This window comes from Bos grunniens, chromosome 5, assembly GCF_055505025.1.
Source record: "Bos grunniens cultivar Pamir isolate PY7600 chromosome 5, Bosgru_T2T1.0, whole genome shotgun sequence".
NCBI classification, from domain to species: Eukaryota; Metazoa; Chordata; class Mammalia; order Artiodactyla; family Bovidae; genus Bos; species Bos grunniens.
In genome coordinates, this window is record NC_141169.1 from 23,417,654 (window position 1) to 23,442,730 (window position 25,077).

Genomic DNA, 25,077 nt, shown 5'->3' on the forward strand with positions numbered 1-25,077 from the left:
CATAGATCAAGCCAGCTCAGCTTCCATTCTACTGGTGTCTTGGCGAACACCATCAGCCCACAGATGGCAGTCTTGATTAGGTGTCATGTTACAAGGTTCTGAACCTCTCCCTTTCTCTCTTACATAATAATCACTGAAGCAAAAGAAAAAGAATGGCTGACCCCTTATTTTGGCCTATAAATATCACTTGAACTTTCTGAGGATTTTTAATAGTTGAGATGTCATTTTGGAAGGATTAGCATAGAATCTGTCAATATCCTATCTTATGAAAAACATTTCTAGTGAAATGATGGTAAAAGAATAAAGGTCTGAAGAGCTGAGATCCAGTCACAGTTCTGTTACTGTGCAAACACCAGGCCTGTCACCAACCAAGGGGGCCTCAGTCTCATCTGCAGAAGCAAGCTTTGGTACAGAGTGTCCATCCACAGCCTCTCAAGTTGTTTTTCTCCCTTTCTCTTACCCATGTTTACACTTGAATTTTTCTTTTATGTATAAAATTAGAACATGATTTTATAGCTTTCAGGCATAATAAAAATTGTTGGCTTAATGAAAAAATACTGATCTGAAAGATCTAACTCTTGTTATTATGTTGTTATGTTCTTCAGTAAATAACACATCCATATAAAGAAAAAGATTTCTAAAGATTTTTAAATCGGTCATTAGGTTGCAACTTCTCTTTCACCTAAATGTCCATCAAATTCCTTCACATTGTCCATCCTTACTCTACCAGCCCAAGCCACCACCATCTGCACTTGGACTACTGCAGTCTCCTCTCTCGTCCCCACATTCAGCCACACTGGCTTAAAATACAAATTCGAACAAACCCTTTCAGTGATTCCCTCCTGCCGACAGGATAAAGTCCAAACTTTTCAACAACCTTCCCTGACTTTCTTTAGTGTTGTAAAGGGAAAAAAAGAAAATAAAGAGAATATAATAAGATGCTTTCTAAATGTCAGGTGGTATTAAAAAAAAAAAAACTCTTGCTGATTTTGAACTTTATATATATATATATATATATATATACATACACATATATATACACACATACATACATATAAACACCTACTGTTTGGCCCTATGGAAATTCTTTTCCCCGATCTCCTGTTGCTTTGTCAGATCATTAGTCACCACTGCTTCCTCCACTCCCTTGCACTCTATATTATTCAGCCCTTTTGTTTCATCTTCTCTCTCCAATTAATCTCTTCTGTTCCATCTTTTTAACTCCAGTCCTAATCAACTCACAGCTAGATTACAAGTTAAGAGGAAGAAAGGGAGACAGCCTCTTAATTAATCCCCTCAGCACTAGTTTAGTTTACACCAGATCCAAACCAAGCTGTCTGTAAACCACTTCTGGGTTAAGTATATATCCTCTTCCTGTTACTCCTCTGCTTAGACTCTTCATTCCCTGCTACCTCCACCCCAACATAAAGTCCAATCGGTCACCCTTGCTAGGCATCTAAGGTACCATACAATTTAATCCTAGTCCTTTTAATTTTAATTTCCAAACACAAGTCAATTATGGTGACTGCCTCCTGGCTTTGCTGGTTCCCCCTGCTACTCCCTTTCTCAGTGTCTCCTGAGTGAACTGATCTTTCTCAGACTCTCTGTATTCAAATTCTTATCTTTCAGGATCAGAGCAAGTTCTACCTCCTTCATAAAGCCTTCCCTATAGGAGCCTATGAATAAAGTATAGACATAGTCTATTTATGAAAGTGAAAGTGAAGTCGCTCAGTCGTGTCCGACTCTGCAACCCCATGGACTGCAGCCTACCAGGCTTCTCAGTCCACAGGATTTTCCAGGCAAGAGTACTGGAGTGGGTTGCCACTGCCTTCTCCAGGGGATCTTCCCGACCCAGGGATCGAACCCACATTGTAGGCAGATGCTTTACCCTCTGAGCCACCAGGGAAGCCTATAAATACACTATATATATAAAAATATTCTGTGATTTTCAATGGAATTTTTCAATAAAGCATTTTAAATTAAGCAAAGAAACAAAAATCCAGACACAGGAAAGAATCAAAAGGCATACTAATTTCACTGTGGCAAAAAAGAGAGAACTGGTTAAACCTTCTGTGAGAGAATACAAATGTTCCATTTCCCTTAAACAACTGATAATGCTACATAAAACTTATTTACCCTTTTTGTATATCCATCATTTTAGTAAAAATGATACTTCACCTAATCCAACAGTATTGCCAAGGCCAAAGTATCCATATATGTTTAGATAATTTAAGTTTACTTTGAGCTATAATCTCCTAATTTTAATATTATGCATTACAGTAGTCTTGGGAAGTTGACAAACAAAGTCAATATTGACAAGCAACAATAAATCTGCTTGCATTTTCACAAGTGGTTTACATTTAAAACTCAGATTTTCTAACAGCAGTTCACTTTTTTTTTTTAAATAAAGGCAGCAAAGTCCTTAGATAAGCTAATGTAGCAACTAACATATTTCCAAATTATTTCACTATTAAAGATGTTATTTTTAAATGCCTATATTTACTATATATTTTATCATATAAAACAATTTTTAAAAAGAATGTTTCTCCAAAAATAATAATAAAAAACAAGCATGATATTCCACAAATACTAAGACTTTTAATGCCCATTTGGGTTTAAATCAATCCTTTAATGAATGTCTATAACAAGTTATTGGTTTTTATGACATAATTCACTATACCTTAAGATCCTGCCTTGTGGCAAGTAGTTCAGATTCCTTCCCATAGAAATCCGACTGAAGCTGTTTTAGATTTTCCTGACTTTTTTCATAGGTGTTTTGTAACACTGATATTTTTTGTTTCTCTGCTGCAAGTTCCTGTGCTGCTTGCATTGACTGCTGCTGTAGTTTATTCTCAAGTTCTGTCTGAAACATACAACAGTTACTTAAAATAGTATGCGCGCCAAAAACAGGTTACAAAGATAGAATGACTTCATCCAATTCTACAGCCTTCTCTCTCCTCACTTCTCCACTTACCACGTGTTCCAACAGCAAATCTTCTATAACGACATTTAAGCTTTGTAAACTTTGCTAATATTGTTTACTCTCCTTTAAATAGCTAATTCCCCTTTTTAACCTTTCAACATTATAATAATCTTCAAAGACACAGTTCAAATGCTAGCTCCTCTAGAAAACCAGTCAAAATTCCCACAGAGTTCTAATTTTTCCTCATTCTCCTTTTTATTACAGTTTTTTTTAGGTATCTGCTTCCTCATTAAATTATATAGGCTGCATGAGAACAGGGGCCATATCCTATTCATTCTGGGTTCCCACAAGTAGGTTTCCTAGTACAGGAACTGATGACTTACAGCCTTGCTGAATCCTTTGTGACTCAATCACATTAAAAAATGTATGTATATGTATTCTTTTTCCTATTTCACTGTGGCCCAGTGAAAAATTTCTATAGACCATCACTGTACGGTCTACCATGCACACTGACACTGCTCGATCATAATCTGCTATACTTATATATAACATCCAACAATTATTTAGCTTCTACATGACACTGGGCACACTACTAGATACTTTAAATACATTATCTCAGTCTTTACAACTCCATGACCTCATTTTCTTTAAGCTCAGAAAGATGGATCCCTTTCCTGTGACCACAAATTTGATGTGTGTCACACAGAATTTGAATTCAGATTTACCTGGCTCTAAAATGTATCTTCTTTCCATGAAAGTACACTGCTGCTGCTGCTGCTGCTGCTAAGTTGCTTCAGTTGTGTCCGACTCTGTGTGACCCCATAGACGGTAGCCTACCAGGCTCCCCCATCCCTGGGATTCTCCAGGCAAGAACACTGGAGTGGGGTGCCATTTTCCTCAATAAAACCAAATTATTATTGCCTTTCAATTATTCTCTAGGTACTCCAAATTCCAAGTCTAATTTACAGAGACTGGCTATCCACTCAATACTCTCCCAAAATGTCTTTCCTGAGTTAAAGGTGTTCCTTTTTCTGGCATCTATATACTAATACAAAGTAACTACAGCTGCAGGGAGTCAGCCTGAGGAACTCCGCCCATGGCAAAGGTCATGAGGAAGGAGGCTCGACATGCGCGCAAAGGCGGGATCGAGCCTCAGGAGTCCCCCTGGAAATTCTCGAGCATCTACCCCCAAAACCAGAGTCTGCCTACTTTACTGCTTTGTGCTCTCACCTCTGACTTTACGGGGGGCTGTCCCTCACCACCATCTTTCTCTCTCTGAAAAGGAGTTAACTTACAGCTCCAGTTAATAAAGTTCCTGGGCATAATAGGAATGTTTGAATCCAAACCCCTCAGATGACTCTCTAACTTGCCTGACAAGTTTACCCGGACTCCTACAGCTATGCATACGATTGTTTACAGTCTCCCAAAGCAAGAGGCACGGGAAGCTTAAGATATTCAAATAGCATAGAGCCTCTCGGAGAGTCAGAAGCTGTCAGAATAAAACTAGTAGATTTCATTGATGAGCCAATGCTTGCTGCCAAGTTTCCACATCCCCTGTATTGTATCCTTGAATGTGTATTAATTAATATAGTTGGTATGTAGAAAAAATAAGTAGTGGCCTTGGTGTTAGCAACTTTAGACCCTTAAGGTAATAAATTCTTTCCTTTGTTGTAAACCCACTGCACCTATGCCCTATAGGAATACAACTTTATCTAACACCTTCGGAGTATGGCGCCAAACTAATTACTCTTAGAGAAAATAAGTCTTATGGTTGACAAACCTTTGTCAGAGTCATAAAATGTTAATAGGCCTTCTGGCCAGAAGATGATGTAAATCACCTAAACCATTTGTATACGATAAGTTTGCAGAAAAGAAACCCTGGTTTCGATAAGGATCAAAGACTGCTGACTTTGCATGATTTCACACCCCCTATTATCCTCTATGTGCAACTTATGGTATACCATAAGTTGAAAATATATATTTTCAACAGGTATACCCCTGTTGAAAATAAAGCTATGGGCCTTGCTCACCGAAGCTTGGTCTCCCCATGTCATTCTTTCTCTCAACCTCTGACTGAATTTCCATCTGGAGCACGGAGGCCCGCCAAGCCTACTAATTCTGCCGGGCTTCTAATATCTGACCGGGGAGGCCTTAGGGTCTCCTCTCCCTCGGGAGAATGGGAAGACGCCTGTGGCCTACGTAGGTGGTGCAAACTTCTTGGCTTGAAGTTTTATTGGTTTTCCACGTAAACCAAGCTATTCAGCCTCTTTTCTCCACTGAATTTTCTCACTGAGCTATCCTTATTCTATTACTCTTTATATCTTTGATTAGTATTTAATTAAAACCAGTGTACTCGCCGATGCCGTCTCCCCTTCGAATTCCCTGGATCAACCGGGGCTGGACCCCAGCATACTGCTATGAATATTTGTGACTCCACAAAATTCAAGTTGAAGCCTGGATCAAATGTGATGGTATTTGCAGGTAGGGGTCTTTGGCAGTCATTAAGGTAGAGCCCTCATGAATAGGATTAGTGGGTTTACAAGAAGAAATACAATCGCTCAGTCATATAAGGATACAACAAGACAGCTGCCTACAAGCCAGAAAGTGGGCCCTCACCAGACACTCAATATGCCAGGTGCCTTGATCTTCAACTTTCCAGTCTCCAGAACTATGAGAAATAAATGCTTATTATTTAAACCGTCTAGTCTGTGGTATTTTCATTATAACAGTCCCATACAAGACAACTACCAATAAGAGCATTTCCTCTAAATCTCAAAATCCTTAAGATGTCATTTAACGTGCTGTGCTGTGCTTAGTTGCTCAGTTGTGTCCGACTCTTTGCGACCCCATGGACTGCAGCCCACCAGGCTCCTCTATCCACGGGGATTCTCCAGACAAGAATACTGGAGTGGGTTGCCATGTCCTCCTCCAGGGGATCTTTCCACCCACATTGCAGGCGGATTCTTTACCGACTGAACCACCATTTAATAAAGCCATGCACAGTATTGGCAATATACATTAATTATAAATCTGGAAGCAATCTTACTATAATAAATAAAAAAGAAAATGTAGTAAAAATAGTTGTTGGCTTTTTTTTTTAATTTACTAAATCATGATATAAAAATGAAGATCTAAGGAAAACTTGAATATGAGGCTACTAGATTTGAGGGGAAAAAATGACCTCAAGATGTCAAATCATAGAACAAAATATACACTGTGATAATTACATCCTGATGTATGATTATATATATATGATAACACACACAAAAAAAGGTCAGACAAATTTGTCTACTCCTGTTTGTGTTATAACAAAATCACTCTTTTGTAAAGTGGCCATAATAATCATTATAAAAACAGTGATCAGCATAAAATATGTATTTGTGGGTTTTTTCCCCCTCTAGTAACATGACAAGCCAACTATTAAAAACATGATATACTTTGTTTCACATACTAGGGATATTATCTCTCTCTTCTCCCTAGATGAATTAATATGCACATATCAACACTGGGAAAAACCTCCATTTGTTCAAATATTAAGCTCAATCCACTTTTATCAACTCTTGTTCTGGACAAGTACTAAAACATACTTAAGAATGAAGGACAGATGTTTAATAATAAATTAGCGTAGGTTTGGAAACAAACCATTATGATACAACTTAAAAAAACTATATGAAACCTATACTACTAAATATTTAAATATCTTTGTGATTTTTGTTCTTGGTTATTTCCATTAATAAGGATAAATTATCTTGAGAGTCCCTTGGACTGCAAGGAGATCCAACCAGTCCATTCTAAAGGAGATCAGCCCTGGGATTTCTTTGGAAGGAATGATGCTAAAGCTGAAACTCCAGTACTTTGGCCACTTCATGCGAAGAGTTGACTCATTGGAAAAGACTCTGATGCTGGGAGGGATTGGGGGCAAGAGGAGAAGGGGATGACAGAGGATGAGATGGCTGGATGGCATCACTGACTCGATGGACATGAGTCTGAGTGAACTCCGGGAGTTGGTGATGGACAGGGAGGCCTGGCGTGCTGGGATTCATGGGGTCGCAAAGAGTCGGACACGACTGAGCAACTGATCTGATCTGATCTGATTTTTAAATTCCTTAAAATTTTCTAATACACTATAAATGGTGTATAAATATTCTCTTAACGTTAGTTACATGTTATTTTACAAAAAGGCAGTTTTATGTCTATCAGACAAACAATTAGTGCTAAGATTTTAAATAAGTGTCTAACAACATGGTTATAGTGAATGGAAATCTAGACAGATATTTAATCATATAATTCAGTGCATTATACATTTAACTTAAAGAAAATTTGGGCATATATGTAAAATTTTCTTTGTTGCAACTCATTTGTGTTAACTATCATACAGTTATTTTAACTTCAAAGTTTTTCTTCCAATAGAAAGTAAGTATCATATCATTACCTTCTGTGAAACAGCAATTTTAACTTCTCCTTGGAGTGTTTCAATTTGCTTTTTCTTCTGTTCAGTCAATTGCTTTAGCTCATTTATGTTACTCTGAAGCTGTTGTTCTTCTTTTTCCTTTTGTTTTAAGCTGTCCTGGGCCTGTATGACTTGTCCCTGCATGGAACTGAGCTCCAACTTCAACTGATGAGAAGTCTAAAAGAAAATACAATCTGTTCAGCATTCATTTCTCCATTCAACACACATTTATTGAGTACCTATTAAGCATTACTGTAAGTAGAAACTACTGAGTCTGTTGACCACAGATATTCAGTAGTAAACCAAAAAGAAAAATCCCTGCCCTCATGGAACTTTCATAACTGACACTTCACCATTGGATCAGACTATGGACTGATCAATATTTGTTTAATCTTGCCTTCCTTTTTAACTTATACATTGGGATAGAGCCTGCAAATGCACAGGATTGGTATTCTCATATCATAGAAAAGGGAAAATCAACAGTCTTTAGATTGCTGAAATGTCTACTGTCTTGAATATTCTCAAAATCCTAACTGAATTCCCTGGTTGTCCAGTGGTCAGGACTCAGCACTTTCACTGCCAGGCCTGGGTTCAAGATCCCTGCAAGCAGCACAGTGGGGCCAAAAAAAGTAAAATAAAATTTTAAAAATGCTGAGTCTACTAGTCAAAGTGAATCAGAAAGGATAGCTTCATATTAACTATCATATTAACAAATTAACAAAATAATTTTGGCAAACATCTTTAGTATCTGTCTAAACCATACAATCATGTCCTCATTTAGAGATTTGAGGCATATTTTGCTACTACCTGTTTTCATAATTTATTAGGATACATTTCTGTTCAAAATTAACTATCATATAGAAGTCACACTGAGGTTCTTCTGTGGCCAAGGTGAACTACACTACGTCTCACCCTTCCAACCAAAGTCACATTTTCATGTTTTACGCATATTTCATTAAAGACCTAATTTGAGCAATTGACCACTCAAAGTTACTTTTAAAAGTTTCAGAGCTATGTATATGGATGCTTCAGCTTATTGCCAATACAAAGGGAAATATTTCGTGCAAAACAGGAGTCAAGCAGTGTTAACAATGCTGATGATTGTTATGATAACCAATGATAAAGTAATAGCTAACCCCTGACCATTTATTTCATTACAATTGGTATTCTGAGCACTCTGATATGCATTAACCCATTTACTTCTCACAATAAAGCTATGACACAGATTCTACTATCAGCCTCATCTTACCGCTGAAGAAACTGGAGCACAGAGAGATGAGTCATCTGCCTGAGAGAAGTCAAGACAGCAGAGCTAATAACTGACACGGTTAGGATATAAATTTGGACAATCTGGATTCACGGCCTGGGCACTAAATCACTGTAATTTTGCCACTATGACTGGCATATAAAGCACAGAAGTCTTCTTTCAATCAACAACCAGAACATAATCACACTGAAGACTTGTTGGGATGATGTTTTGCTGCTTTATCAAATCAGATCTCTAAAAAGCTACATGCCTAGACTCTAGCTGCTAGAGGTTATATCTTCAGAGAAGAATAATAATATATATATATTATATACATTTATTTACTCATGTTTGTTTTGATGAAGAACAATAGAAGCATTAACCACAGAACAATCACTTAATTGTGATTCTTATATAACCATTATTAAATATTTCATTAACATAAATGTCAAAGAGCACTTAAATGTCATTTCTATGGAAAATCTATGAAGACTGTTTTTTATCCATACTAATGTTCCTTAACTTTGATAATTTAATTAAATCACTCAGGTTAGTTGACTCTATTTATTAAGTATAATTCTTTATTTTATTATTAATTATAATCCTTTATTTTGGGCCTTTTATTATCATTTAGCTTAAATCTTTTTAGCAGTTGGTAGAATACAAAGAAAATAAACCTTTTGAATTAAGAATCTACTGTGAAGATATTTTGAAAATATAAAACCTTATTATGCTTTATATATTTCTGTTATAGAAAATCTTACCTCCTTTTCTTTTTCAAGTGACTTTTTCATTTCATTCTGCTCCTTATGCAGGCTTTCTGTCCGTACTTGAAGCTGATGCTTTAATTCTTTGCAAGTTTTCTCCTAAAAAAGTGGAAACTACATTATGCAGAAAATATTTGTAGTAAATTTAAGAATTTAGGGTTTATAAGCTTAGTAAGATCCACAAAAGGAAATAAACTAGAATCATTGATGATTTAAGATGGGATAGAATCATTCATTTCAGTAATAACAACAGGCAAATATTATAGCAGTAAACGGGGAGAGAGGCTAAGAGTTTCTATTATCAACCAATAGTCACAAAAAATACTTTCAATAATATTTAGACAAGATTTTAGAATACTTTGGAAACCACATTTTTATGTTACACAATTAACTAACTTATGCTATTTTAAAAGTAGAATAATGGGCTTCAAAAAAATGGAAATTTTTTAAAGTATGGAAACAATAAATTAAAATAATCCCATATAACTTAAGAGGGAAGATATACAGACATTTTTTCCAAACAGAACATAAAAGTAACATATGAAAATCATGCTTTTTATGCTCCTCAACACTTTCACTGACCTTCATATTAAGAACAAAAGAATTTTACTTTTGCTGTTATTCCATGTTATTCTGGGTTAAAATATTTCTGAGGATACATTGCCCTATAAGTATTTCCTGAGACTCAAGATGTTTTTCTCTATAGTTTAAATATTGTTTACAATATCTCTAAGACATGGTTTTATCTAGAGTTTTAGAAAACTGAATAAAGAATCAGAAAGTTTATAGCACCAGAGTTAGAAGTCATTAAGATCTTTCTGGTCTTCTTTCTTTTTTTTACAGTCAGGTGAAAAACATTTCAATTAGTAGTTATATTCTCTGCAGAAATGTCCAGAAGGACAAACGTGCTGCAGTCCTCCCCAAACCTAGCACCAGGTCCTCAACAGAGAAAGAATATATATTCAACTGAAAACTTTCTGGGCCATTGGAAAATTACACACACAAGCACAAATATCTCTTTCTCAGGTTAAGTAATCTCCATTCCTTTTCTCATAACAACACTTAAGATCATTTAAACGCAGGATGACAAATCAACAGTGAATTAAGCAGAAAAGGCAGTATGTTTTAAATAAAATCATTTCTACCTAAGAAAATAAACATAAACAACTAACCAAATCTAATATAACAGCTTTTCCCTTCTGATTTTCTTTTTCAAATTCACTTTTGGAGTTCTTCAAAGAATCAGAAACTTTTGACAGTTTCTCTTTTGCTGCAGAAAGCTCTGCTACCAGAGAGTCTTTCTCCACCTTCACTTTCTGTAGTTCTGTTACTGCTGTTTGAATCCTATCATTCAGTTCCTTGTGCTGCATCTTTGCATCTTGACTTAAATTTTCAATTTCTTGTTTAAGCATTGTTTTTTCTTCTTCTTGCTTGGTAAGCATTTGCTTAGTATTTTCAAGTGCTTCAGATTTCTTCTGTAGATCCAACTTTGTATTAGATACTCTAAATATTTAAGAAACAATTTCTTTAATAATGCATAATTTGTCATTTCTAATCTACCATTCACATTAATAAATTGAGCTTTAAAACTTTCTTCTGTAGTTAAAAAGTAAAACTAATAATTTAATGTCATAAAATCACACAAATAAAAAGTGCCTTAGAACATCTGATCTGGTCATTTAAGAGATGAGGATGGTTTTATTTGAGTCAAATAAATTAGTGATAAAGGCAAGACCATCTAAGGCCATGATTTAATCCAGTCTTGTCTAACCACAGTGTATCCCCGAAGAAATCTGGGCATACAGCAAACCATCTAGTCTTTGACAGCCAGAAATACTGTTCCATGTATCCTAAAGAACCAATTTATTATGTTGCCCCCAAGGACAAAGAAATTTGTCTCTTTACTTGAAAAAATAAAACACATTGTGTATTTGACAGGTCCTAAACTTCAAAACACATAAGATAACCAGGAAAAATGAAAGTGAAAGTGTTAGTCACTCAGTCCTGTCTGAGTCTTTGCAACCCCATGGACTGTAGCCTGCCAGGCTCCTCTGTCCATAGGATTTGCCAGACAAGAATTCTGGAATAGGTTGCCATTTCCTTCTCCAGGGGATCTTCCTGACCCAGGGATCGAACTCAGGTCTCCTGCGCTGCAGGCAGATTTTTTTTACCATCTGAGCCACCAGGGAAGCTCAATCAGGAAAATCCTTCTAACCCATTTCCTCAACTTTTCCGTTTTTTAAAAAATTGAAGTATAGTTGATTTATAGTATCATGTTAGTTTCGGATTCTTAAAATTTCTTAATTCATTCAGGTGTAGAAAAATTATTTTAGGGAAAAATGATAACAAGTTTAAGCAAATATGGAGGAAAGACAAAAGATTTACTTTAATCCTAGAGCCTAGTAGATTATGTTAAGAGACTTATCATTTGTCCTCTAACATAAATTTTCTACACCTGAATGAATTAAGAAGTTTCAAGAACCTGAAAACTAACATGATACTATAAATCAACTATACCTCAATTTTTTATAAAACAGAAAAGTTGTAAGAATGAGGAAATGGGGGGGAATGGATACATGTACATGTATAGCTGAGTCCCTTTGCTGTTCATTTGAAACTATCACAACATATTTTTGCTAATCCAGCTATATTCCAATATAAAATAAAAAGTTTTTTAAAAACTCAAAAAAAATAAAGAAATGAAGATATTGCTTAAGAAATTTAAAGACTTTGTTTTCATAAAATGAATAAAATTATGCATATTATATAGCAAAAGAAAGGCACACATTAGAGATTAACCATTTTTTAAAATGAAAACAAAACCAAGTACAAAGTAATATTTCTAGAATGCATACTATTTCCAATGTACTTTATTATAAATTTAATATATTAAGGAAAGGTTATTAAAACATGTACCAGCCACATAATTGAAGTTGGGTATTAATATAGATCTGCATACATACCTTGAAATTTTCTAACTTTTAGCCCCAGAAACTTTCTTTTACTTTCAAAAAAAGTAGCTAAAACATATGAAATACATTCACAGAATCCTGTACCTCACTGATATTTAAAGGTCTAGACAGAAAAGCTGTTGTATAAATATTACTTGACCATTTTAATATAGTTAAAATCCCTGTCAACCAACCCTAAAATTGGAACTTGATATATTTACTATGCTATGTAACTTTCCTGTAAATAATTATTATAAAATCATAAGACTATGTGAATCAAAGAACACATAAAGAAATAAAGGTCTGCACAGTGATGGTAAAACTTAGTTTATTTTTTTAAAAGGTCACTAAAGGAAGTAATAAATAAATCCATAACCTGAGAAACCTTAAACACCCCTTTCTCAAAAACTGATAGAAACGACCAGAGAAAACAGTGGCAAGGATACAGAGGATTAGAACAACAATATCAACCACCTTAACCTAACTGATATTTACAGAACACTTTACCCAACAAAACACAGATGTGCACAAAGAAACTTAACCAAGATAAACCATACACTGTGCCATAAATAAGAGAGTTTGAAATGTCAGAATTTTAGAGTATGTTCTATAACTACAATGGAATTAAATTAGAAACCAGTAACAGTAAGATATTTAAAAAAACCCTGAATAGTTGAAAAGTAAACAATATACTTCTAAGTAACTCATAGAGCAAAAAAAAAAAATCACAAAGGATATTTGAAAACACAAACTGCAGAGTAATGAAAATATAAGATGGAAACTGGAGAGAAAGAGCTGCATGCAGTATAGGTGATCCTTGAGAAAGGGGAGCCCTGTACCCCATTATTTGGGCTGAGTCCTATGATCAGGGGTGGGGTTTAGTCAACCTCAGATATGTTTGCCCAGTCCTCCTTTCTTAGTACTCTAAAAATTCAGGACCCCATATAAAAGATGTCTGCACAAAATGTAAAGGCAAAAAATAAAAAATAAAAAAAACACCTTACTAGAAACGCAAAATTTCCCCCGGAAAGAACTACTGGGCCCATAGGGGCCTCAGAAAAGAGAACAAGCAATGACTGAGCGACTGAACTGAACTGGACCACCTCAAAGGTCATCTTTACTGTCACATGACTGGGTTCCAGAGGTGAAGAATCACTTAGTAGGTGATACAAAGGATCAGATGTGGGCTGCCGTGGTAGCTCAGCGGTAAAAGAATCCGCCTGCTCGACTCTTGATCCAGGAAGATCCCACATGCCGCTGAGCAACTAGGCCTGTGCGCCACAAAGGCTGAGCCAGTGCTCTGGAGCCCTAGAGCTACAACCGCAACTAACGAACCTGCGTGCAGCCTACAGTCCGTGCTCCGCAACGAGACAAGCCACTGCGATTAGAAACTGGAGTACTGAACCAGAGAGTAACTCCTGCTCGCCACAGCTAGAGAAAGCCCATGTAGCAATGAACACCAAACAGAGCCAAAAATAATGAATAAAATAAAATTATTAAAAAAAAAAAGGATCAGATGTACTCCCCAAATACCTAGGCACTGGAAACTACATATGTTGAGTCACAAGAAATGCCATTTGAGGCACAAAATGCATCTGTATATCCTCACATTCACAATATCAGGATCCAATTTACTAGACATGAAAACAAAAATGTTTTGTCATCACTCCCAAAGTAAGGATGAAACCATGGAGGTGCAATTAATTATTATCAACTTTGATGGATTTTAATTTCATTTCCCTGAAAGGCACCTTTCCAAGGCTATCCATCGACTTCCATCTTTACTATTATCGACTTCCATCTTTACTACTGACAGTCAAAAACCCTCACCCTCTTGACAGAGATCCAGTCTGTCAGCTCCGTATTTGGCCCTTAAAGACAAAGTCTACTAAAATGTGACTGGATACACGCCATCCTATTTAACCAAATTGTGATGGCTTTATTTTTCATTGACATTAATATCAGCAGTTTACAAGGTAAATCTTTAAGCCCTGTGATAGGAAAATTGAAATCTTATGAAAAATTTAATACTTAGTTTATAATCCTCTCCCATAAGTAGTTTAGCTTACGTTTCTTTCTCCATTTCAAGTTGTTTACTCAATTCTGTGGCTCGAAGCTCTAAATCTGTGTTCAGCTGTCTCTGTTGTTGTAGACCCTGCAAAGCTTGCTCCTTGCTTGCTTTAACTTCAAGCATATCAGCTTCTAGTTTCTATGGCAGAAATATAATATAAAACAATTTTAATGTCAACAATTATCTATTAAACATTACAACATTAGTTTATACTCAAACTGACATTAACACAAAAAGTACTTGTGTTAATAAAAAAACACAAAAATACTTGTGTTAATAACAAAAAAACATTCTAAACTCATTATTGAATAAAGGAGCCATTTACCTTGCAATCTTTCAGAAGATCTAGTAGCAGAGTTTTTGTATGAGAGATAGTCACTAAGTTTTAACTTTTAAAATGAACTGAATAAGAGAATAAGCTTAAAATAATTATATTTATTACTTGAATAAAAGTTATTAACTCAAGTATGAAAAAACAAAGGGCCCAATTAAACTTTATAATCTTTAAAAATATATATCTTTATAAATATTCAAAACTAAAATGGAGTTGTCATGTCGTCCTTCTCATTAATAGCTCTTGACCATAAATACAAAGCCAATTAAACTTGGATTTGGCATCTATAATCTCTTCATTCAGATATTATTCTTCACAGTGTGGCTTCTATCTCATATATATACATATAACTGTGTATTTTTACAAATTTACAAAATCAAATTGTTGAATATATAGTTTGAACATCTATAAGCAAAACATTTTCTTAATAACTATAACTGGGAAAGGAGTACCACAGGTTGTATATTGCCACTCTGTTTATTTAACTTATTTGCAGAATACATCATATGAAATGCTGGGCTGGATGAATCACAAGCTGCAATCAAGACTGCTGGGAGAAATATCAACAACCTCAGATATGCAGCTGGTATCACTCTAATGGCAGAAAGTGAAGAGGAACTAAATAGCCTCTTGATGAAGGTAAAAGAGAAGAGTGAAAAAGTTGGCTTAAAACAACATTCAAAAAACGAAGATCATGGCATCCAATCAATCACTTCATGCAAACAGAAGGGGAAAAAGTAGAAGCAGAGACAGATTTTATTTTCCTGAGCTCCAAAATCACTATGGACAGTGACTGCAGACACGAAATTCGAAGATGCTTGCTCCTTAGAAGGAAAGCTATGACAAACCTAGACACCATAGTAAAAAGCAGAGACATCACTTTGCTGACAAAGGTCTGTAGTCCATAGGTCCAAAGATCCAGGACTGGAAAAGGTCAGTTTTCAATCCAATCCCAAAGAAGGGCAATGCCAAAGAATGTTCAAACTGCCATACAATTGTGCTCATTCACATGCTAGGAAGGTTATGCTCAAAATCTTTCAAGCTAGGCTTCAGCAGTTCATGAAACAAGAACTTCCAGATATTCAACCTGGGTTTAGAAAAGGCAAAGTAACCAGACATCAAATTGCCAACATTTGTTGGATCTTAGAGAAAGCAAGGGAGGAGTTCCAGAAAAACACCTACTACTGCTTCATTGACTATGCTAAAACCTTTGTGTGGACCACAACTGTGGAAAATTCTTAAAGAGATGGGAATACCAGACCACCTAACCTATCTCCTGAGAAACCTGTATGTAGGTCAAGAAGCAACAGTAGGAACCTTACGTGGAACAACTGACAGTTCAAAATTGGGAAAGGAGTATACAAGGCTGTATGCAGACACCCTGTTTCTTTAACGTATATGGAGAGTACATCATAAAAAATGCCAGGGTGGATTAATCACAAGCTGGAATCAACACTGCCAAAAGAAATATCAACAACCTCAGATATGCAGATGATACCACTCTAATGGAATAAAGTTTAGAGGAACTAAAGAGCCTCTTGATGAGGTGAAAGAGGAGAGTGAAAAAGCTGGCTTAAAACTCAACATTCAAAAAACCAAGATCATGGCATCTACTTCCATCACTTCATGGCAAATAGAAGGGGAAAAAGTGGAAGCAGTGATAGATTTTATTTTGGGGGGCTCCAAAGTCACTATAGACAATGACTGCAGCCATGAAATTTAAAGATGCTTGCTCCTTGGAAAGAAAGCTATACACACCTAGACTAGACAGTGTAAAAAGCAGAGAAATCACTTTACTGACAAAGGTCCATATAGTCAAAGCTATGGTTTTTCCAGCAGTCACATATGTATGTGAAAAGCTGGATGATGAAGAAGGCTGAGTGCCGAAGAACTGATGCTTTCAAATTACGGTGCTGGAGAAGACTCTTGAGAGTCCCTTGGACTGCAAGGAGATCAAACCAGTCAATCCTAAAGTAAATCAACCCTGAATATTCATTGGAAGGACTGATGCTGAAGTTCCAATACTTTAGCCACCTGATATGTAAAGCCCACTCAATGGAAAAGACCCTGATGCTGGGAAAGACTGTAGGCAAAAGGAGAAGGGGTGGCAGAGGATGAGATGGATAGATAGCACCGGATATGAATTTCAGCAAACTCCAGGAGATAGTGAAGGACAGAGGAGCCTGACGTGTTGCAGTCCCTGTGGTTGCAGAGAGTTGGACATGACTTAGTGACTAAACAACAACAAAAAGATACTCAAACAGAATTCTCATTACATGCCCTTCAACTAAAAACAAATAGACAAAAAATCCTTTCTGTTCTTTTCAACCATTACACCATGTAATTTGTATACTATTATTACTGACCATAATGAAAAGGGAACCCATAAATAGAACTGTAATTTTCTTCTTCTATGCACATCTATACATACACACAGCCCATGATTCTACAGTTGTACAGAAGTACTTCATCTGACTGTGAAGGTGTAAATTTCACATATAGTAATTTGAGAAATTTATCAAAGAGCAAAGGACTCAGGTCAAATCCTTCTCTAGTATATGTAGTTATTTAATTTCTTTAATATAAATCAACACTTTCACTTGAAGTTGAGTTAAAGAAAAACAGTTTACCACAGTGAAAATTTTAATAATATTAATCAGAAATAAAATCCAAAGGGTATAAATGTAAAATGGAAGAAATATACCATAACTGAGTATTATATGGGAATAAGGAGGGAAGGAGATATGAATTATGAGGTAGAAGAGACTTCACAACAACAAAAATAAGTTTCCTGTAATTACAGAGTAGATACGGCTGTCTCTCTGAAACATTTAGACATTACAATGGAACCAGTATATATATTAACTGCTATTTGCAAAGCCATCCATTAGTGAAGAAATTAAAAGTAAAGGTGGAATTCAAAATTAAGACATGAAAAATTACAAATAATTTTTATATCACAACTTGACCTTCACCTGCAAATTTAAAATCTTGGATTCCTTCTAGGTCATCAACTTCCATTGCTATAGCAATAGAAAATATGGCTAGTTTTTTATACAAACCTTGATTTGACCTTCTAATTCTTCAGTTTTCTGTTCTAAAGACAGATGTTTCTCTTTGTATTCTTTAAGATGACTTTCCAGCTGACTGCAATGTTCTTGCTTGTCCTGCAACTTTGTAGTGACCTGATCCAACTGAGTAGTGATCTTATTTAACTCCTATAGAAAGTATAATTAAAGACAACTTTGGTAAGCTTTACTTTGCTGTAGGGCCCAAATGTTTGCTCAAAGTAAAGCAGAAAACTCTTTAAGAAAGTATTTTGAGTAAGACCATAAATAAGCCTAATAATCTATATGAGATTATATTTATCCATCAACATAAAGGACCTGAACTGAAGTTGTACACACTCTGAGATACTACGTTTATACACATAATAGCTCAATAATTTTTTCTAGGAAGAGTTATTTTAGAAGCCAAAAGATACAACAGGATGTTAAGCAGGCTAATAACAAAGTAATGCTTTTATACTATAATTAAATATTTTCAATGTTCAAGATACCATTTTTAAAAATATTTTTAATTACATTGATTACATTATAATACTTGTTCAATTGATTTGGAATATCTAATTGCAGAGCAAAATAAATAAAGATTATTAGGAAATCCACTGCCCATAAATACTATTAATGTTTTGATAACTTTCCTTCTAGACTTTTCTGTATTAGTTTCTTTTTCTTTTTTTCTACTTTTCAGATAAAGGATATCAGTTTACATACAGTGTTACTGTAACTTCCTTTGTTTTTATAACAAAGCATCATAAAACTGTGACATTATCTTCCAAACTATCATTATACATGACTGCATAAATTTCTATTGTATTCATATAGATCATTATTTAGCCAAATACCCTTGGTGGTATTCTTGGATTGCTATAAACCTTTCCAACAGATACGCAAACATCATTCTTAAAACTATGATTATTTCCCTAGGGTAAAGGACTAAAAGTGAGATTAAGAATATGAAAAATCTTAAAGGTCTTAAATATACTGCCAACCAGCTTTCCCTATTACCATCAAAAGGTTGAACTGCAAGCAACGTGTGGAAGCGACTTGTTCTTCTACACCATGTCTAGCCTTTACAGTGTTAAACACATGCACACAAACATTTTACCTTAATAAGGGCATATTACTGTCTTAATTTGCAATTAATTCTTAATGAATATGAAGATTTCCTAATGTAGTTTTGATCTTTCACTTCTTTTGGTAGATTCATTTATTTCTTATGTAAAAATGTTTTAAACCAAAATATCTATCTTTCATCAGACATACTTCAGAAAATGTTCTATTATTTTGCTACTTGCTTTAGAATTTTGCTAGTAATATTTTGGGCAAATAAAAATTTCAACTTTTATGTGGTTATTCTTATACATACTTTTTCCACTATACTTTCTGGCACTGATCTATAGTACTTAGAAAATACCTTATAGACGTGTTTAGCAATAATGTAAAGTAAAAACCAAGTTGTAGAACAACATACATAGAGATACCATATGTATAAAACAAAGAGACCTGTATGTGTACACACACACACACACATATTTTTTCTTCAATGTTTACAGAAGTCTGGAAGGATATATACCAAACTTAAAAGCAAAATTTCCATATAAGGAGAAAAATGGATTGCAGTTAAAGGTAAATATAGAGAAAGGTTTTATTAACTTGATATATACTACTATATTATTAATAAAACTTTTTGGATCAACAACCAGTATTGCTTCTCAAGTAAACAGTAATTTTAAAATTCCTACCTGGTCAAAGGTAAGAAAAATCTACCAGCATTTTAACCTTGGATTCTGAAGTACGAAGCTTTTTTCTATCAGAAGTGTTGAGAATAACAACTCTGGTATTCTTTCTAGCCCCACTTTTACTCCTACCCCCAGGAAAAGAGTAGTAACTCTTATAATTGAAATGGAAGACATGCTGCTCTTTTCCTGCCAAGAGGTAAGTATACCTGGGTTACCACCTGACTGTCCACTTAAAACAGGTGTGGAAGTCTGTCTCTCCTTCCCAGTCATTGCCACTTAATAGGATGAAGAAACAATTCAAAAATTAGGAGTTAACATTTCATCACACCAAGGTCTCTATTATGGGAGAAAAACAGTATTAAGCAGCTCAACCACAACTGCACAAGGTGAGCTTTATCAAGAACATAAATAACACACTTCTCTTTTTTGGCTGCGCCTCACAGTTTGCAGGATGATTAACTCCCCAACCAGGGACTGAACCCGGGCCAGGGACTGAACCCGGGCCACCAAGGTTATCCACCAAGGTTAAGCGAAAGCACCAAGTCTTAACCAAAGACTGCCAAGGAAGTCCCAAAGATTATATTTTATCTCCATCTGTCTAACTCCTGTATATTCCACTCACTAGTTCGGAACTCAAGGAGAAATTAAGGAGAATAAGCAAGTCAATCACAATATTATATCAAAGTATCATTTTCACATATTTTTCCAGTTAATTTATCTACCAAAACATTAGGTTATGACAGGAAACTGCATCAAGTTCTCCTACCTGCTGTTTATCTTGTAATGCATTTTGGGCTGTGTCCAGATGATTCTGAAGATCTGCTCTCTGAGCAGTTTTTGCTGCTTCTGCTGATAGCAATAATTCAGTTTTGGCTTTAACCTGTAACGAAATTTACAACTCATTTAATTTGTATTTAATTCTTGGTGTCTGCATGATGAGTGTAAAATACTTTTCTCATTAATTTTAAAAATTAAATCTTTCAGCAGAAAACAAAAATTTAGACATTAAAAAAATAAGTATGTGATAATCCCCCAAACAGGAATGAATAGGAGAGAATACTCCTAATAATGTTCTAATAAATGATAAAAAAAGTCCCTGTAGAACACCAAAACACTCCTTTCTCTCTTAAATTGGACATCCACATATTGAATTATCTGTAACTCATCTAATAAATTTTAAAAAGAAAGGTGTATCCTCTTTTTTCCAAATTCTTATACTTATTTTATTATTTCTGGTTTTAATGGAATTATTCTCCTAAAATAAAGAAAATTAAAGCTTAGAAATGTTTCTAAAACTTTCTCTACTGTAGTATAGAATAAAAAAACAATAATGAGAATGGAGAAAGAAATATATCTTAATTTCCACCCCGTGACTGACTCACTGAGCAAGGCTTCCATATTGCCCTCTGAAGGAAAACATATTAAAATACATAATTGTACTATATAAAGTTATTTTTTGGCTGCACATGCAGCTTGAGGGATTTTAGTTTCCCAACCAGGGACTGAATGTGGGCCTCAATGGTGAAAACGCCAAGTCCTGACCACTGGACCACCAGGGAATCCCCTAAAGTTTTGGGTGTGTGTTTGTTTTTATTAAATCAAACATTTAAAGTAAAATTTAAAAATCAAATTCAAAATAAACATCTGTAACAGAAATATAATGGTATAATAACAAACTACTTTGAACTTCAAAAACAGTAGTAACGGCCTCATGGAAAAAGAGAAAAGTGCAAAACTCTGGTAGGGAGAAAGGCAAACAGGAAAGCTCAACAAACTGTCCACATACAACTTTAATTCCTAATTCTATTGTTTCAATTAATAAGTAAGGCAGGGGGTAGAGAAGAAGAGAGAAAAATTGTTTAAATGTGATAGCTTAAAACTAGTGTTTTATTCATACAAACAAGTTGCACAATGCAATATTACCTGTATATCAAGCTGGGAAACCTTCTCCTTGCTTTCATTTAACTGACTATTTAATTCATTGATGCTGGATTCTAGGGAAAGGACACGGTCTTGTGCAGCTCTAAGATGTGCCTTCTGCTCCTGCACCTGGTCATGCAAATTCTCCTGGGCTTGTTTATGGCTTTCTGACTGATTCTTCAGCTTCTCTGTTAGCTGAGTTACCTATCATATAAGCAAGGCTCTAATTATGAAGGTCACAAATGATATAACAAGAATGAAGAAGAAACCCAAATGTAAGCACCATAAGAATGTTAAAATACTCTAGGATAGATTATCTCAACTTTTTTTTTTTTCCAAGAAAAATTATTCACATTTTTCCAAAAATAAGTAAATATAACCTCTCAGAATCATAACAACATCACATTCAGAGATTCTTACCATTTTTAAAACCAACTCTACTGAACTATAATTTAAATACAAGTTATGCAATTCAATTATACAGTTTGAGGGGAGTTAATCAATATGTACATTCATTTAACCATCACCACAAACAAGCAAGAAAACCTTATGATTACCTCCAAAAGCTTCTTCATGCACTCAATACCCTCCACTCATCTCTGGCCCCAGACAATCACTGAGCTGACTATTAAGAGTTCTTTATATATTCTGGATGTTCCTCAATTGTCAGATATATGTCCTACACCTGTTTTCTCCCAGTCTGTGTCTTAGCTTTTATTTTTGTAATGGTGTCTTTTGAAGAGCATGTTTTTAATTTAGGTGAAATCCAACTCATCTGATGTTTCTTTGGGGTACTCTGGTTGGAATTCATGAGTTTCTTGAATCTGTGCTTTCATATTTTTAATCAACTTTACAATTTTTCAGTCATTATTTCTATGAACATTTTTCTTTGACACAAATTACACACACACACACACACACACACACATGTATACACCATACACACAAACATACATATATCCTAGACTACATGTTATCCTACAGGTCACTAAGGCACTCTTCATCTTTTACCCCAGTCTTTTGTCTCTCTGGGCTTCAATGTGGACAGTTTCAATTACCTTGTCTTAATGGTCACTGATATTGTTTTTTCCACTTAATATATTCATTCAGTGAAATTTTCATTTTAGGTATTATTTTAACCTCTAAAAGTTTTATTTTTTTGTTTCCACTTCTATTTTCATTATTATATTTTTCTCTTTATATCCATATATTTTAAAGCTGTGTTAAAGTACTTATCTGATGACTCTATCCTCTCCTATTTCAGGTTTTATTTCCATTGAATCACTTTTCTCTTACTTATAGCTCATATGTTTTCCACTTTGTGTTATCCATTAATTTTTTTTTATATTTGTTATGACAAGTCTGAAATTTGTCTTCTTTCAAAGAATATTGAATTTTGCTCCAATAGGCAATTAATATACTTGTGGTTCAGCTGCATCCTTTTGAGGCTCATTCCCATGCTTATATACACTAGCTTTTACTCTAGGGCTAATTTGGTTTTAATTCTAAGGTGTGACATTACTGGGGTTTCTACTGAATGCCCCGAAGTGTCTCTCTTCTCTGACTGGTGAAGACCTGAATGTTTCCAAGCTCTCTGAGTTCTGATCATTTTTAAGTTGCAGCTCCTAACAACTGTTCACTGTCCGGCCTCATGGAATCTCTCCTTAAGAGTGTAAAGCTTAGCATTCAGCTAAAGGTTCAAGCAAATCCCTACACAGATTTCTGGACCTTTATCTCCACATTGTTCCCTTCTCTCTGACATTCTGTCTGCAAATCTGAGTTCCATCTCCCTGAATTCCAAATCTTTCGTGCTTTAGTTCAGTGAGACCACTGTGCTTTCCTTGGATTTTCTCACCCTGCACCAGTCTGAGAACTGTCTCCAGGTCAAAAGTTGGAATGGTCAAAAGGCTCACTTCACTTGCTTCTCTTCTCTCAGGGATGAAAACCCTGTGCATTTGCTGTACAATGTCTGAAAACTAGTTTTACACAGTTTTTTCCACTTTTCCAGTTGTTTATAGCGGGAAGACTAAAGAGGTATCAGTTATCCCAACATGGCCAGAAGCAGAAGTACATAGATTTACTTCTATTTATTCTTTCTTCAAAATTGTGTACATTTTTCTGATCATGTTTGTATAATAAGCAATGTTAATTTGTATGCAACTTTAACTAAAAACTAGTATAAACTGGTAACTAAGGCTAACTTTGAAACCTGGAGGAAAAAACTTGTGTTATATTCTAATACTCAAATTAGAAAACTGAAATGACTTATTGTTTAATACTTTCTCATATAGATAATTACAATTCCCTTATTGGACAATTCTTTCCAAAAAGTGCTTATTACAGTCTGAAAATGTATTAAGCTAAATTTTATAAGCTCCATTTAAACTAACATACAGATATTAGAATAAGGCAACTAGTTACCAAAATTATTATTAGCTATGTATTCCAAAAACATACATCATTAAAAGATAGGTAACCACTAAGCCTAGATATTAACCAATACACAGTAACAACTAACACTTAATTAGTAGTTCAGTTTATATTGTTACTCACTTTTTTCCAAAACATCACAAAATGCCATGAGATAACGTATTATTAATAACTTTTCAATATGAGCTAACTATACTTTTCAAAGGAGCCAACAAAGTGAAATGATTTGCTCATGGTCACACAGGTAATAAATTACATCCTGGGACATTAACTGAGAATTCTGTCATCAAATCATGCTAACTTACTTTCACTACAATAGCAACCCACCTCTGAGGTAAATGAAGTATTTGTCAGAAATACAAAATAAATTTAAAAGTACTAAAAATAATAGAAGAATTATTTAGATAGAACACTTAGTAAGATTTAGAGAGATAAAAGTAAATTTTAGAAACAGAATACACTTCACAAGCTTACTTGTTCCTGTAATGTATGGTTTTTTTCTTGTAATTGGTTAAGAACAGCAGTCTCTCCCTCACCAGCCTGAATTTTTGCATAAAGATCTTCTCTCTCCTTTTCTAGTAAAGAAATATTTTCTTTGCTCTTCTGTAATAAGGCTTCAAGGTTCTGGATCTTTTGGTCCTTATCACCAATTTGACGTAGTACTTGTTCCAAATCATTCTGTAAAGAATTAAAAACTACTGCCTTAAGGATAGAGAATTTAAAAGTTATTCCTCAAACAAAATGACTGATGATAAATTTTAAGACTCAAACTCTCAGTGTTACATTTGTTTTTATTAATCATTACATTTTAACATGGCAAACTTATATAACTAGAACTACATATTTAACAATAAAACCTACATTACTGATAATAAACTAGAATTTAATAACCAATAAAAACCTTCTTACTACACATTCTTACTCTAACACTCTGGCTTCACCATCTACTACAATGTTTGTTTAATCCATTTTGAGACACATGGGACTCCTCATTATTCCTAATCACACCAGGCACACTTTCACCTTGGAATCTTTGCACTAATCATCTCTTCTACCTGGCACACTTCCCCAAAAGTCAAATGGCTCACTCCCTCTTCTTCAAATGTTTGCTCAAATGCCACCTTCTCAATCATACCTACTATGATCATTACATTTTAAATTACAGCCTTTTCCAATACTCC

The 25,077-nt window shown here is 34.8% G+C and overlaps 1 protein-coding gene across 13 annotated transcripts in view; it reads right to left on the reverse strand.

Annotated features, from left to right (window-relative positions):
* The window catches only part of EEA1 (early endosome antigen 1), a 218,637-nt gene that overhangs the window by 12,933 nt on the left and 180,627 nt on the right, over positions 1–25,077 (reverse strand). For 11 of the 13 annotated variants that reach the window (XM_086399022.1, XM_086399021.1, XM_086399017.1 and 8 more), the window contains 9 exons: positions 24,371–24,574; positions 21,470–21,670; positions 20,313–20,426; positions 17,805–17,960; positions 14,407–14,546; positions 10,559–10,889; positions 9,384–9,485; positions 7,356–7,550; positions 2,681–2,863 (listed from right to left, as the gene is read on the reverse strand). In XM_086399022.1, coding sequence (XP_086255148.1) covers positions 2,681–2,863; positions 7,356–7,550; positions 9,384–9,485; positions 10,559–10,889; positions 14,407–14,546; positions 17,805–17,960; positions 20,313–20,426; positions 21,470–21,670; positions 24,371–24,574 — 1,626 coding nt within the window. The remainder of the gene's footprint in view (positions 1–2,680; positions 2,864–7,355; positions 7,551–9,383; positions 9,486–10,558; positions 10,890–14,406; positions 14,547–17,804; positions 17,961–20,312; positions 20,427–21,469; positions 21,671–24,370; positions 24,575–25,077) is intronic. The other 2 variants (XR_015163543.1, XR_015163542.1) reach the window with 1 other exon arrangement.